Raw genomic sequence first — 15,592 nt, forward strand, 5'->3', positions numbered from 1 at the left:
CCCCTCCACTGCCTTCTCTGACTACTCACCATTCTATAACTTTATGAACTAAATTAGTCCCTTCCCTGGTCACTCCTCCCAAATATATTGTCTTCTCCTCTAATCTTCTCAATGGCACGTTAGACTATCTTTGCTTTTGCATTTTATTTCTAATACTTAATACAATGTTTGGCATCTAGTAAGTACTTAATAATTGCTTTTTTTCATTGAGTCATTCATGGGGAATAATTTTCAAGAAAGGAGCCTGTGGGGAGGCAGATTTTATTTCATAGTTATCACTTAAGACTTTTATAGCATAAGAATCATGATTAGAATATGACTTTAGAAGAGTATGTCTTATTCAAAAAGAAGAGAATAAATGTGCAGAGGGTTGGAGGTGGTTGTTGTTTGTCCTTCCTTCTGGAAGAGTACCATGACAGAAGGGAGGAGATTCCATGAAGTACGAGTGAATGGGATTTCAGTGAGGGAAGGCTGGGCAAGGTCACCTCCTCACTTTCCCCTTCTGAGCCATCTGAGTCCAGTGATGACCAGGCAGAGGACCAAGCCGTATGCCCCAACCAGTCTGATTCTAACTGGCCACCTAGGTCCCAGGCCAAGCCCCATTTGGTCATTGTTTGGTTCCTGATTGACTCAGATTGAATATAAATGGCACTCCTTTGAAAGAGGAGCTTCTTGGCCTCAATTGCTAGCTAGCCTTAATCACTGAATGGATATAACCTCAGTCAAACTGAGACCTTAGCTTAAAAAGGCCCAGGTCTCCCATGGCATCCAGGGGGTGGAGGAGAATAGTATATGAAAAGTTATTTGAGAAAATTCAGATATCTGAGAAAGAAACAGATTTGAGATTATTTGTATAAAAGTAAGTGGAGAAAGACAGAAATAATGTTGTGGTATATATACATCTTAGTTTTATAATAAAGGAGAGAGTGGGAAACCAGCATGGCACATTGGAAAGAATGCTGATGATGGAGTCTTAGCCCTAAATTTCAGTTATAGTTATGACCTTGAGCTGGTTTTGAAGCCTGTTGACCTCAGTTTCCTTAACTATATAAATTAAGGGACTAGATAACCTTTAAGGACTCTTCTAGTCTCTCTTGAATGGTAGTCTTATTTACATGTACCATAGGTTTTTAGAGAAGCAGATTTTAGGGAAAAGGTTAGCTAAGTTTCAGCAGCCTAATATTTTGAAGGAAATGTCAACAATCCAAGAAGAAATTCTAAAAAATGAAATAAAAGATGCAAGTAGAAATTGTTTTGGTGAAGAGGGAAAAGGGGACTACTTTAAAAAAAAAGTACTATAAACTTATTGATCAACTTAGTTTGGGTTGTTGGTTTTTTGTTTTTTTGTTTGTTTGTTTGTTTGTAGACAGAAAATAGAAGTAAAGACTGAGAATGAATATAAAAATATGTCTTGATTTTATAAGAATTGTCTAACACAATTGGGAACAAAATCTAGGATAGGCAGGTGGATGATTATAAATAATGTGGTAATTTTTATCTCTTGGGGTCAATAGAATTTCTTAATGTGAATGGGATGATAGATAACAGAATACTGAACTATTCAACATTTATTTAGACTGTTTTCTCTGCCAAAAAAAAATGATCTTTGGACTGAACAAGAATAAAACCAAAATAGAAAAGAGAAATCAAAGATAAATGAGAAAAGACAATAGATATTATCTAACTGTCCTCAATAAGTTCATGTTACTAGGCTTAGATAAATTGCAACCCAGGATATTGAAAAATATCTGGTCGGTATAATTGCTGGGCTTTTTTTGTTGGTTTGTTTTGATCATTATCTATAAAATATTGTGCAAAGTGAGAAAGATGTTGCAGGATTTCAGGAGAACCAATATCCTAGCTTTCAAATTGCTGAAGTGTATATGGTCTGGAAACCTTAAATACTGAATTCATCTTTTCTTCCTGGCAGAATTCTAAAATCCATGGTTTGTGAGAACTTAGGAAAAGTTCTGACTAGTAAAAATTGTCATGATTTTATCAAACATACCACATTCCAGAGCCTTTTTTTTTTTTTTTTTTCATGTCAGGGTAACTAAAACCTAAGTTGAGGGATACTGTAAACATAGTATACTTAAATTGCATCAAATATTCACCATTCTTGTGGACAAGATAGGAGAGACATTATCATTTGGTTTTGAAACTGGTTCAATGCTTAGACCTAAAGAATGAGAACTAGTGACAATGTCAAATAGGAGGAGCATCTTTAATGAAGCATTCTGAGAGATTTGTCTTCAGACATGTGTGCTGTTGAACATTTTTAGTAGTGACTTGGCTAGAAACTTAAATGACTTGCTTGTCAAACTTGGTTATTATTATATAAAGCTAACATGTTGAATATCAAGAGTTAGATTGATGCTGTACTTAATATAATTTAGTAAACATGTGTGAATTTGGGTTTAAAAAATATTTCAAGAAGAAGAAGCAGGTTGTATGGGAATGATGTGCCTTCACAATCCTATGAATAATGTCTTTGGGCTTTTAAGTTGAATATGAGTCAATGGTGAGATGTGGCAGCCAAGAAAGATCTCTCATTTAATATTTGTGTGATCTTGAGTGAGCCACTTAATGCCTCCTCAGTTTGCTCATCTGCAAAATGATGACATTAAACTAGAATTCTAAGATATGAACCTGTTCTTAAGATTTACATTAAGAGTATATGTGATGTATTGGTCAATCTGCCATCGGGGGAAGGGGTGGGGAGAAGGAGGTAAAAAGTTGGAACAAAAGGATTTGCAACTGTCAATGCTGAAAAATTACCTATGCATATATCTTGTAAATAAAAAGCTATAATAATAAAAAAAGAAGAGTATATGTGAATGTTTAATTTATAATGGATTGCCTTTTCTGTTTGGGGGAGGAGAGAAGAAGCTAGAGAGGAAGAAAAATTTGGAACACAATATTTTGCAAAAATGAATGTTGAAAACTATCTTTGCATGTATTTGGAAAAATAAAATACTATTAAAAAGAATTTTTAAAAAGTATCTATGAAAGGACTAAAAAAGTTTCTAAGTTAGAGAATAGTAAAAATTTTCTAAAGCATGCAATACTGTATATTACAAGATGCTGTTTTTTATTAAGGAACCTTAGTGTTTTTTATGTTTTAGTACATTTTGCTCATATCCATTTTTGAATTTCATTTTGCTCAGCTGTCTTAGAATAGACAAATCATTGCTGCTTTGAGAAGTTTTCTTCCACTAATGTTTTTAAGTTTTGTAATTTGAGAGATTTTTTTTATGTGAATTTGGAGAAAGGCTCTTACCTCTTAATTGATGATAAATTAATACTTTCTCATCTGTCGCAACTTCAAAACAAGTTTTAGCTAAGGTTTTGTGTTGATTATTAAAATAAAACTAAGTCATCTTTCTTTTCAGCTGTACACATTGAGAAAATAATATTGAAAGGAGTGCAAAGAAAAAGGGCTGACAAACACTGGGAATATACCTTCAAAGTAAGTTAATATATTGAAATGCTTATAGCATTAAGATAGTAACAGACATTTAGGGGGGAAATCTTATAATTTTAGTTGTGTAGTTATATGATCAAATATTTGCCTTCATAAACTATTATGAAGTTTCCATTTTCAGAAATTGTAATGAACAAAGTATAACATTAAAATGACGCTGAACATATTTTAAACTTGGATTAAATGAACTACATTTGTAGAATTATAGATTGAAGGGTCCAGAGAGGTAATCAAAAGTTAATCATCCTCTTTCTTTATATAGAACAGGAACCTAAGGCTTAACTTAATTTAAACAAGTTTAAGTGAATCATTATTGCCAGAATTTGTTACATAAAGAAAATGGTGTACTTAATTTTCAACTAAGATATTTGTGTTTGATGCCCTGAAATTTGTTTTTGACAAAATGAATGAGAAAAAAATGTGCATTTTAAAAAAAACAAACAATTTTGAAGGGATTGCCTATAATGATTACTTTTGCCCTGTTGAGTCTTGAGAACATTTAGTGATGATTACTTTTAAAGATGTTATATTAAAAGAAGGGAAGAGGCGGCGGTTTTTGTTTGTTTGTTTGTTTTACTTTTTTTTGGTAGAATGCTAAGGAAAATCCCCTAGGATTATTTTTTAAGTGAAAAGGTATCAGTTTGTAGCATCTTTGGCTTCTTTCAAATCTCACTAATGTCTTACCTTTTGCAATAAGCCTTTGCCAATCCTTAATGATGGGCCTTCCTTCTGAAATTTATCTCCAGTTTTATCCCTTCTATATCTTGTTGATGCATCATTTTTATTAGCATATTGTCTCCCCAGTAGATTGAGCTACTTGAAATCAGGGACTGACTTTTGTTTTGTTCTTCATTATTTGATACCATTAAAGCATTTCAATATCTTAGCTTTAATGGTCTCAGCTAATAAGGAATACATTGGGTTTTGTATCTTTCCTTTCAAAAACATTCACCTTCAATCCTGACACTCAAAAAACATCATTTATTGGCAGTTGTGTGATTTAACTGAATTTAAAATTCCAGTAAAATATAAGATGGTATTTTTCATGTCATTTCCTTATATCATATGACAGATTTGAGAAATTTTTCTGCTGAGCAATTTTGAGAAGTTAGTGCAAAACTTGTTACTTTAAAAGATTTGATTCATTGATAGACTCAATATTTTTTTATATGCTCACTTCTTTTTGTATCCAAAACCTTCAAAAAATTTCTGATTCAGGAAGTAAACATGAAATTTGTTTCTGTTTTTTTCTCTATCAGGTAAACTGGTCTGATCTTTCTGTAACAACTGTAACAAAAACACACCAAGAACTACAAGAATTCCTACTAAAGGTATGTATTTTGAATAAGACTATATAGTAATAGCCTGTTCTATTTTAATAAAAGCTTTAGATATAGGCAACAAAATCCTAATATAAGGATACCAAAGAGACGTTTTTTATTTCTTGATATTAACTGGGACACTTTCCAAATGTTACTTTTAAAAAAAAAATAGCCTTTTATTTTCAAAATATATGCAAAGATAATTTTCAAGAGTGAATGTTTGCACATGTGGATCCTTTCCCCTTTTTTATGGTCTTTGGGATATAGACCCAGTAGAACTAAAGCTGGATCAAAGGGTTTGCACAGTTTGATAGTTTTTTAGGCACATAGTTTCAAATGCTCTCCAGAATGGTTGAATCAGTTCACAACTTTTCTAACAATGTATTAGTGTCTCAATCTAATACTTTAACCAGTGATAATTAAGAGTTCTTCCACTGTTAAATTTGCTGGTTAAGAATTGTTTCAACTTTTTCTCAGTCATGAAAATTATGAAATTTTTACTCTTATGCCAAACTAAATCTAACTCCATATCTCTTCCTGAAAGTTTTGTACAGTCAATTTAGGGAATTGTGAGAAAAATGGTTTCTAGGAAATTAGGTCAACTTCATTTCTATAAAACTTTTCACAAACTTTACAAAAAAAAAGGTGGGAGGGACATTTATAAGACTTTCTACTACCATATTTTCATATCTCCAACTAAAAATTTTGATGAGCTTTCTAAGCCTTTAAGCAGGAGATAGTTATAAATTGTTTTGTCTTTTACATTCATAGGTAAAATACAACCATAATATTAGTTGTGGGGTGGACAATATGAAAATAAAGCATCAGTTGAATCATTCTGGAAAATAGATGATAGTGAACTAGACATATTTTGCCTGTTTTCAAGTCTATACTCAAAGTTGGTTTCTAGAATTCTGCTACCTTATCACTTTCAATTCAGCAAACATTTGAATACCTCCCTTGTGCAAAACCATGACCTATTGTTTTAATAGTTTTTTTTTAAAGTTGGATAATTGAAAGGACAAAAAAAGTTGAAGAACAGTAAAAATGTCTTTGCTATTTCACATGTAATAAACACACATGCAAGTACAATTGCACACAGGCGCATTTACAGAGTCATCCCTTGACATTCAAAAGTATTGGGTATGCAAGACCACTGGGAATGATGATAGGCTCTAATCCAAACCTTTATTTTTAATAATTCTGATTATATTTATTTAATACACAAAACAAGTAAAATAGTACACTGCACTCATAAAAAAAGTTGCAGTTTCTACAAGAGAGATTACTAACTTGCGTACCATGCAGAGTTTTTGCAGCTACAGATAGTTTCATCAGCTGCTTCATAGATTCTTTAGTGCACTGAAACTTTTTTTTAAACTTAGCTATTGATAAGTTTATGTATACTTAGGGTAGTAAATGATAAATTAGATCAGTAATATACAATGTTTTGTGCATTTATGACTTAGCAAATTTTGTTTTTAAAGTTTTCTTTACACATGCTCACAGTATGAAATTTTTTACAGTACACTGTAGATCTCCAAAAATTCCCATTTGATTATTGATGGCCAACCCAGAATAACCAAAACCATGAATATTGAGGGATAACTGAATTATATTCCAATAATGACAAAGCATTTTTGCTTCTTATGTTCTTATATTCTATTCTGCGCTATAGTAAATTGCATGATATTACACACGTCTCAATCTTCTCCTTTCCCCAACTAGCTTGTAAGCTTCATGAGGACAGGGACCACATTATCTTTTTCTCTCACCACACTTGACACAGAACCTTAGAACTATTCAATCCTTTAGAGATAATACTCATTTATTATATAGTGATTTAATGAATGTTTTTGTAAATAAAATAGTATTTTAAAATAACCTTAGTTGAAAATATTGGAAATTTTAAGTGGAATGGTTTTTAAATTGTCTCCTTACAAATTTGGGGAAAATTTCAAATTTATAAAAGTTTAATTACCAATATACTAAATATTTGGGAGATTAAAGGAAGGAGGCAAGAAATATTAAAAATATTATTAATAATTTTTGCCTATTTTGGGTATGCCTTGTATCTCATCTCATCCTTGTAAGTTAATAATTAACCATTTGCTAAGTTTTTATGAGTAAAATGAATCTTTTGAATAAACAAACTATTGTAAATATAAATTAAGTACTTTAGGGGAGATCAATTCCTAAACAAATATAAAGAAGTGTCATGTGTTTCATCTTTGATCCTTCAGAACAGTGTTCAGAATCATTGGATAAATGTTGTCTTTAAAAGTTATTTTCTTTATAATATTATTGCTATTTTTTCATTCTTTTTGTTGTTGTTGGCTTGTATTTTGTTTTCTTTCTCATTTTTTCCTTTTTGATCCGATTTTTCTTGTGCAGCAAGGTAATTGTATAAATATGTATACATATATTGAATGTAACATATATTTTTAACATATATTAGATTACTTGACATTTAGAGGAGGCATAATGGGGGAGGGAGGGGAAATTTGGAACACAAGGTTTTTAAAAAAGCAAGGGTCAGTGTTGAAAAATTATCCATATATATGTTTTGAAAATAAAAAGCTTTAATAAAAAAGTTAAAATATAATATTGTTGCTATTATATAAATTGTCATCCTGGTTTTGCCTGCTTCATTCTGCATCTCTCATAAACATTTTCCCAGCTTTTTTGAAGCTGTCTCTTATTTCTGAGAGAAATGTATCATTTCATATGATACAATAAAAAATAGTATTACATTGTATTTGCATATTGTAATTTGTTCAGCCATTTGTTAATGGGTAGACTACCTTAGTTTCACTTTTTGTTGCTACAAAAAGAGCTGTAATAAATATTTTTGTACATGGGGGATCTTTTTTCTCTTTCTTTGATTTCTTAAGGTTTAGGCTAGATAAGACATCATTGCTGGGTTACAGTGATTTTAAGGACATTGTTTTCTAGGATGGCTGGATCAGTTCACAGCTCCACTAATAATTCACTAGTGAACTTTTTTTCCTTCAACCTTTCCAATATTACAAATTTCCTTTGTTACCTTCTTTGTTAATATGATGGATGTAAAATGGAATCTCTAGAGTTGTTTAATTTTCATATTTCCAATTATTAGTGACTTCCAACATTTTTCAGTATCATTGTTCAATAACTTCCTTTAAAAACTACCTTTTTGTGTCCTTTGGCCATTGCTTCATTGGGAGAATGACTCTATTCTTAAAAATTTGAATCAGTTCCTTACATATCTTGGAAATGAGGCTCTTATCAGAGAAACGCTGAAATGATTTTTTTCCTTACAGTTAGCTGTTTGATTTCTAATTGTAGCTTTTTAAGTTTTGTTTATGTGATGACTTCTTAATTTTATGTACTTAAAATTGTCTATTTTATTTTCTTTAATCTTCTCTATGTCTCTTTGGTAATGAACTCTTTTTCTGTTCATAATCTCAAAGGTAAATTCTTCCTACTTCTCTAATTGCTTATGATGTCATTTTCCATGTCTAGTCATATTCATTTTGAGTTGTTTTGGTATAATGTATGAGCCATTGGTCTGTATCTAGCTTATTATACTATATTGCTTTCTAACTTCTATTTGTCTCTAATAGTAAGTTCTTACCCATTATTGAGGTAAAAACATGGCTTATGCCAAATACTATGTTAGTTTTTCTATATGTTGTTTGCCTAATCTGTTCTGTTCCACTGATCTAAGCTTTCTAATTATTTTGGTGATTTTAGCTTTGTAATACAGATTCAGGTCTGGCATTTCTAGGCCCTCTTCTCTCCCACTTTACCCCCATTATTTGACATATTATTTGACTTTTTGTTCTTCAGATCAAAAATTTCTAGCTCAATAAAATAATCATTTAATATGGTTGATACAGCATTGAATAGGTAAATTAATATAATATCAGCATTTTATTATGTTGGCAGGACCTTTTTATGAGCAATTACATACTTGTTATCTAATTTTTGGTATCTAAACTTTTTAAAAATTATTTAAATAATTGTATTTTGATATAATTTGTTTTCTTTATAATCCTATGTATATCCTAGTAATATTCTGAAAAGAGTTCCATGATACATAAAAGACTGAGAAACTTTGAATTAGTATTTCTACATTTATTTAGGTCTACACACACACACACACACACACACACGCACGCACACACGCACACACATTAATAGTGTTCTGTTATTCTTTTTATAAGTAGATCTTGGATTGTGTCTTAGTGGATGGACTTCCAGATATATTATGTGCTTTCACAATCTAATTAGGCTTCACTTCCAACATTGGAGCTTGTTGTCTGTTTCTGTGTCTATTTCCTTCTTGGTGAGTGTATGTGTATATGTATGTGTGTGTGTGTGTGTGTGTTATTTCTTTATTTTTATTCCTTATAGTTTAGTTATATTCTCTTATATTTACATTTTATCCTTTTAAAAAGCATTTCTTTAAATATCATGACATAGTTAAATTCCTGTTTTTGCTATTATAAATACTGCCATTATGAGTACTTTCATACAGATAGGTCTTCTTATAATTTGTCTTAGAATATAATCCTAATAGACTAGTCACTGAATCAGAATGAATCATTCACCAGCCGTTTATTTATCACTAAATGGATTGAAGAAGGAACTCTTGCTAAAGAGATGAATAATTTCATAACTTTTCTAAAGAGATTTCTAGACAAGTTTGCAAGCTTGGCCAGCACTGCATTTTTGTGTCTATTTTCTTGCATACCCCCCAGGACTAATTTTTTTAAAACACAATAACCATAATCATAACAGCATTTATATAATGCTTTAAGAGTAAGATACAAAGTGGTTTACAAAAGTCCCATTTTATCCTAACAACATTCATGTGAGGTAAGTGCTGTTATTATTCTCATTTCACAAATGAGAAAACTAAAACAGATAGGTTGTGATTTGCCTAAGATCACAAACTTCTAAGTGTGTCTCAGCCTGAATTTTGACTCCAGATCTAGCACTTCTCCACACTGTGCCACCTAATCTGCTTTTTATTATCTTTTGCCAACTTAATGGACCTGAGTGATAAGTTATTTTTTTTTCTGATTTTTAGTTGCTTTTGCTTAGATATAGCTATTCAAAGAATATTTTACATTTCTTCTTCCACTATTTCAGGGACTATTTTTGCTCTTTTGAATTTGTTTGGTTGTTTTCCCTCCTTCCTTATCTAAATGTGTAATTATTTACAAAAGTTGAAGTTTAAAATGAGACACTATAACGGCATGACTATATTCTCCCTCCTTTCTTCCCAAATCTCCTGAATAATTCTAATTGTGCTAAGGTTAAGGTGTTTATCAGCTTTCCTTTTGTCCTAAATATGTTATATTTCACTTATTCAGTCAAGTAAATTTCTAAACTCTGAAGTGCTTCTAAAAATTGTTACATGTTTCCAAAGTATGTATATAATGTCTATCATGTCTTCTCTGGAAGTTCCTTAATGAAAGCCTTTTTTGGTCAAAATTGGAAGTTTAAATAATTTTAAGTAGAACTCCCAAACACTTCATTTATAGATTACAACTGAGTAAAAACAAAAAGCAAAGATTAATAGCCTAAATGAAGGTGATATTCAGGAGAATGGTGATTGGATCAAAGGACAACTCGCAAATAATAATTGTGAAACAGATTAGTAACAATGTGACATCTCAACAATAATTCTAGAATATAGCTAAAGCAGTTATCAGGAAAATTTTATCCAGAAATTTTAAAGAGAGAATTTAATATTTCAGTTTGATAAATAAAATGGATTCACAAGTAAAACCAAAGTAAGCAAAAAAGTCTTGGAAATTAGAGATATAAAAAAAGAAAAATAAAATTTCTTGAAAATGACTAACAAAAACAAAAGCCTAGATCTTCGAAAAGAATAATAAAATTGACAAACCATTAGCTACTTGAGGAAAAAGGGAGGGGAATCAGATTGCTTTTTAAAGAAGATATCATTATAGCTAACATTTATTTATGTGCCAGGCACTGTGCCAATTATTTTAACAATTACTAAATTTTTTTGATCCTCACAGTAGTTCTGGGATTTGAGAGTTATTATTATCCTCATTATATATATAAGGAAATTGAGACAAATACAAGTTAAATGATTTGTCTTGCATCAGTGTCTGAGACTGGATTTGATTTTGGGATTTTCCTGACTTCAGGTCCAGCATTCTATTATACTATCTATCTCACTGTACTCAATAGAAAGAATTCTCAGAACCATACTTATATGTCAATCATATTGAAAATTTGAAATAAATTTAGTATTACTTGCCATAATAAGAAAACCCAAATTACTAAAACATGTAACCAGAAATATGGCTTCATTCTCCAAAAAAAAAAAAAAGGAAAATTAAACAGACATAAAGGACATACCCAAGGGAATGAAAAAGAATAGAAATCAAGAAATGACACCATTAAAGGCAGCAGTAATTGGTCAGGATACTGTCTGAGCTCTAAAGATCAAAGTTATATAACTTGGCTATTTTGAGCATTTTGTGGAAATATAAATAATAGAAACTTTCCCCAGACTGTATCCTGAATTTCATTGTATTATCTAGATCATTAAGATATCGACTTTTACTTACTTGAAGTGATAACAAAGTGAAGTGAACATAACTGAGACATCGTATCATACATTGAGTTGTTCATCATTACTATTCTTATTACAATCACTTTAGCTATTCTGATCAATACAATAATCTAAGACAATTCTGAAAGATTTAGGATGAAAATTAATGTTCTCCAGAGAGAGAACAAGTGAAGTCTGAGTGCAGATTGAAATATAGTTGGGTTTTTTCCCCACTTTATTTTTCTTGCCCTTTTTTTTTGGGGGGGGGGAAGCAGTATGACTAATGTGGAAATAATGTTTTGCATGATTTCACATGTATAATTGATATCACATTGTTTATCTTTTCAATGGATAGAGGGAAGAAAGAGAGAATTAAGAATTCAATTTAAGGAAAAAATGTTAAAGTTATTTTTTAAAAAAGAAAGAGTCCTAAGATATTCTTATTATGTTGAGCTTTTATATCATCAATTGAATATTTAAGGAGATGGTTTTTTTCTACATTCATATATGCCCATAAAATCCAAAAATCTGGTTACATATTACCTCAAAATAGTAAACTATATACATATATACACACAGATATTATGCCAGTTGTTTATTGTTTACTATGTCAGTTAAGAATAATTAGAAATTGCATTTGGATGAATCAACGACAGGAATGTTTTTTCTTGAATATTTAGTGTTTTACAAAAAGCCTAACATCTTTTTTTTACATGTGAAAAATTTATTATTTATTCAACTAGCTTCCAAAGGAACTGTCTTCAGAAACTTTTGACAAGACAATTTTGCGAGCATTAAATCAGGGGTCTCAGAAGAGAGAAGAACGGCGACATCCTGACCTAGAGCCAATCCTAAGGTAAGTAATAAGCTATCTGAACTAGCCCTGTTAGAAGAATTGTTACTCAAGGTAAAATTATTATGATAAAACACTGTGACTGATTTCTAAAACAAACTGTTTCTTTGCAGCTCCTTAAAATAGGCTATTTGTGATTTGAATTTTTTAAGATATATAAGGAAATTGAGACAAATACAGGTTAAATGATTTGTCTTGCATCAGTGTCTGAGACTGGATTTGATCTTGGGATTTTCCTGACTTCAGGCCCAGCATTCTATCTATTATACTACCTATTATCTCACTGTACTCAATAGAAAGAATTCTCAGAACCAACTATGTCTATTTATATGTCAATCATATTGAAAATTTGAAATAAATTTAGTATTACTTGCCATAATAAGAAAACCCAAGTTACTAAAACATGTAACCAGAAATATGGTTTCCTGAGTTAAAAGAAAGTCAACTTTTTTCATTATATTTAACATGTTGATTCTGAACAAGCTACCAATCTAAATATATAAGGATTTTTAAATAAAATATTTTATATTTTCCTATATGAAATACTTATTCCGAGGGGAAGTTTCCATATTTAAATCCTTGACTATGTCATGACTGATTAAAAAATTATATTCAGGATATTTGGATATGTAAAACTTTTGTTACACATTGCCATGTTTAAATTTTTATGCCCACATTTGTAAATGGAATATTACACCTTTCCTGCAATAAATACTAAATTATTAATTCATTTTTTTATGTCATTATGAAATTTCATTACTTTTATTTCATGATTTTTGATAATTAAAAAAAAAAACTTTTGGTTAGGAAATTCCACTTTTTATTACATGTCTTTCTTTATTCATATTTCAGCAAAACAAATTTCATGCAATTTTGAAAACTTGAAACTTCTAAGGGCAAATAACACAGGAAAAATAATTGCAAAGGCAGAGAACATAGTTGGTAAAATAATGTACTCCTCACTGCTCAGATAAAGTTTCAAGTTCTTTACTTTCCTGCATAGGCTTTATTTTTCAATTATTCTCTATCATTTGCTCATTACACACACCACTTTAGTTTTAGCAGCTGCAGCTTTAGGATTACACAGTGATGAAATTATTAATTTATATTCTTTATATAAATGTTTGCACAATCCAGTGTAAGAATGCACTGATAATTCATGCATGTGATCCATTATTACATTAAGATGTTTTTCAGTCATTTTTGTAAATTATCATTTTTCTTCTTTAGCTTCATTTCTGATATGTAAAAATATCAAACTAAAATTTATTGCCAAATTTTACAAAAAATTTAAAAACCTTTTTATGTATCATAAAAACTGTTCCAATTTAGGGCTGACCTCACTAAAAGCACATATCTGATTCTAGGATTGCTTTAGTGTTTGTATAATAAATACAAATTTATGATTTTATATATGATTTTATTCTAAAGAGGTGATCATGTAATCTGTTGTACACAAAGTAATTTCATTCTGTTCTCTTTATATGCAGGCAGCTATTTTCAGCTTCATCGCAAGCTTTTCTACAGAGTCAGAAAGTACAAAACTTCTTTCAATCTATATCATCAGAATCTTTGCACAGTCTCAGTAAGAATTTTTGCTGTTGATTATGTTTCCTTTTAAAGTTTTTATCTTGTCATTTTATTTTATTTCACATTCTCATCACATTTACAAAGTTACACCTTATAGTGTAATTGAATGTCAGTAACAATGCCATTACTTTATTTATATATATAAACATTAAAGTGTTTTTAATCACAAAATAAATTATAATTAGTAATAAGGTCTTGTTTCCATTTCTGCTAATACTTTATACTAGCATTTAGTTTTAGCTGCTAATATAAAACATGATGTAATTATTCCTCAAACCTTTGTGCATAGTCCTTCCTCCTAAAGTATTAACTTAAAATGAAAAAAAAAATTTTTTTTTTACATTTGAGTAACATTTTTTCCATGGATAAGACTTTTTCATTGTAATAGTAATTATAATCTGTTATCCCATTGAATTTTCTTCTCTTCTGTTTATATTAATATTAAAGAATATGGTGATGCATTACTGCTTAATTTTATGACTTCAAAGAAGAGCAAAATCTATTCTCACTTGATTTTGTTATGTTTTCTCATATATAAGTTGTCTTTGATGATGTTGCATCTGTTGATGTAATTTATTTCTTCTATACTCTTCTTTCTGTGTAATGGATATGTTTTAACAGCCATTTTATCACAAAGTAGGGGCAAAAACAAAGATGACTGCTGTTGGTTTCAAACATTGCTCCCATAAAAGGGGGCATGATTTTTTTATCTTTGTTAAATTAAATGCATTACATTAGATATAGTCATTCACTCACCTTTAAATATTCTTACCCAACCTTTAGTTCTTGCTTTTATCAACTAAAATCTCCTAGAAGTTGTGAAAAGAAGATACACATTGTCCCAAAATTTGGCATCAAGTACTAGTAATAAAATTAATTGGAAACTGGTTTTTTGTGTATGTGAAAATTGATACTGTACCTAATATGTAGAACTTACAAATATCCCAGCCCATCTTCAGTTTTAAATAATTTGTATATTTATAAACAGCCTTTTACTGTTATATTTAGTCATTTAATTGAATTGCATACCAAGTAGTTGCAAGGCACTTTTTCAAAGTGAACTACTTATAGTGCCATATATGTTTTTAGGATTTAGAGTTTAAAAGGACAGTCTACTCTCATTTTACAGACTATGGTAGTGCCTCATAAATTAAGTAACTTGCCCTGTTACACAGCCTTTAAGCTGCGGACTTGCTACCATTGCTTTGCTTTACTTCTTGTTCCCTGTACTTGAAACTCCCTCCACCATGGCTCCTCAACCAAAATAATATAGTAGCCATTTACTAAATTTCACCTGTTAATTAGGTAATAGGGACACAATCTGAGAAGGGCATCTGAGACCAAGTTAGAGAACTACAATGCACAATAATAAGTACAAAAAGTTATGAGTTGCCCCCTTCCCCCAAGTGGTCAGAGAAGGAGGTAACATTTGGAGAATGCAAAAACACTATAAGTGAAGGGCATTTCAGACTTGAGAAACAATATAATCAGAGTACAATGACATGAGTGGAAGGTGTTCAGGAAAAAATTGCTATCATATTTGACTAAGGCAAGATAGTATAGGACTAAATTGTAGGGATTCTAGAATCCTAGCTAGGGTACTTTCAACTTAATTTAAAAGCAGTAGGGAGCTATTGAAGGTTTTTGAGCCAAGCAGCATTGAAATATGGTTGGTTATGTAACCCCTGTTATTAAGGTATTGTAGTGAGAGGAAGAAACATGTAGGTCTAAACTGTATAGTAGCATTTAGAATACAGAGGAGA

The 15,592-nt window shown here is 30.6% G+C and overlaps 1 protein-coding gene across 2 annotated transcripts in view; it reads left to right on the top strand.

The window, feature by feature from the left end:
* The window catches only part of ZCCHC2 (zinc finger CCHC-type containing 2), a 78,213-nt gene that overhangs the window by 26,163 nt on the left and 36,458 nt on the right, over nt 1–15,592 (top strand). For both annotated transcript variants that reach the window (XM_051969909.1, XM_051969910.1), the window contains exons 3-6: nt 3,393–3,469; nt 4,744–4,815; nt 12,130–12,242; nt 13,730–13,824. In XM_051969909.1, the coding sequence (XP_051825869.1) occupies nt 3,393–3,469; nt 4,744–4,815; nt 12,130–12,242; nt 13,730–13,824 (357 nt within the window). The remainder of the gene's footprint in view (nt 1–3,392; nt 3,470–4,743; nt 4,816–12,129; nt 12,243–13,729; nt 13,825–15,592) is intronic.

This window comes from Antechinus flavipes, chromosome 1 (assembly GCF_016432865.1).
Source record: "Antechinus flavipes isolate AdamAnt ecotype Samford, QLD, Australia chromosome 1, AdamAnt_v2, whole genome shotgun sequence".
Classification (NCBI taxonomy): domain Eukaryota; kingdom Metazoa; phylum Chordata; class Mammalia; order Dasyuromorphia; family Dasyuridae; genus Antechinus; species Antechinus flavipes.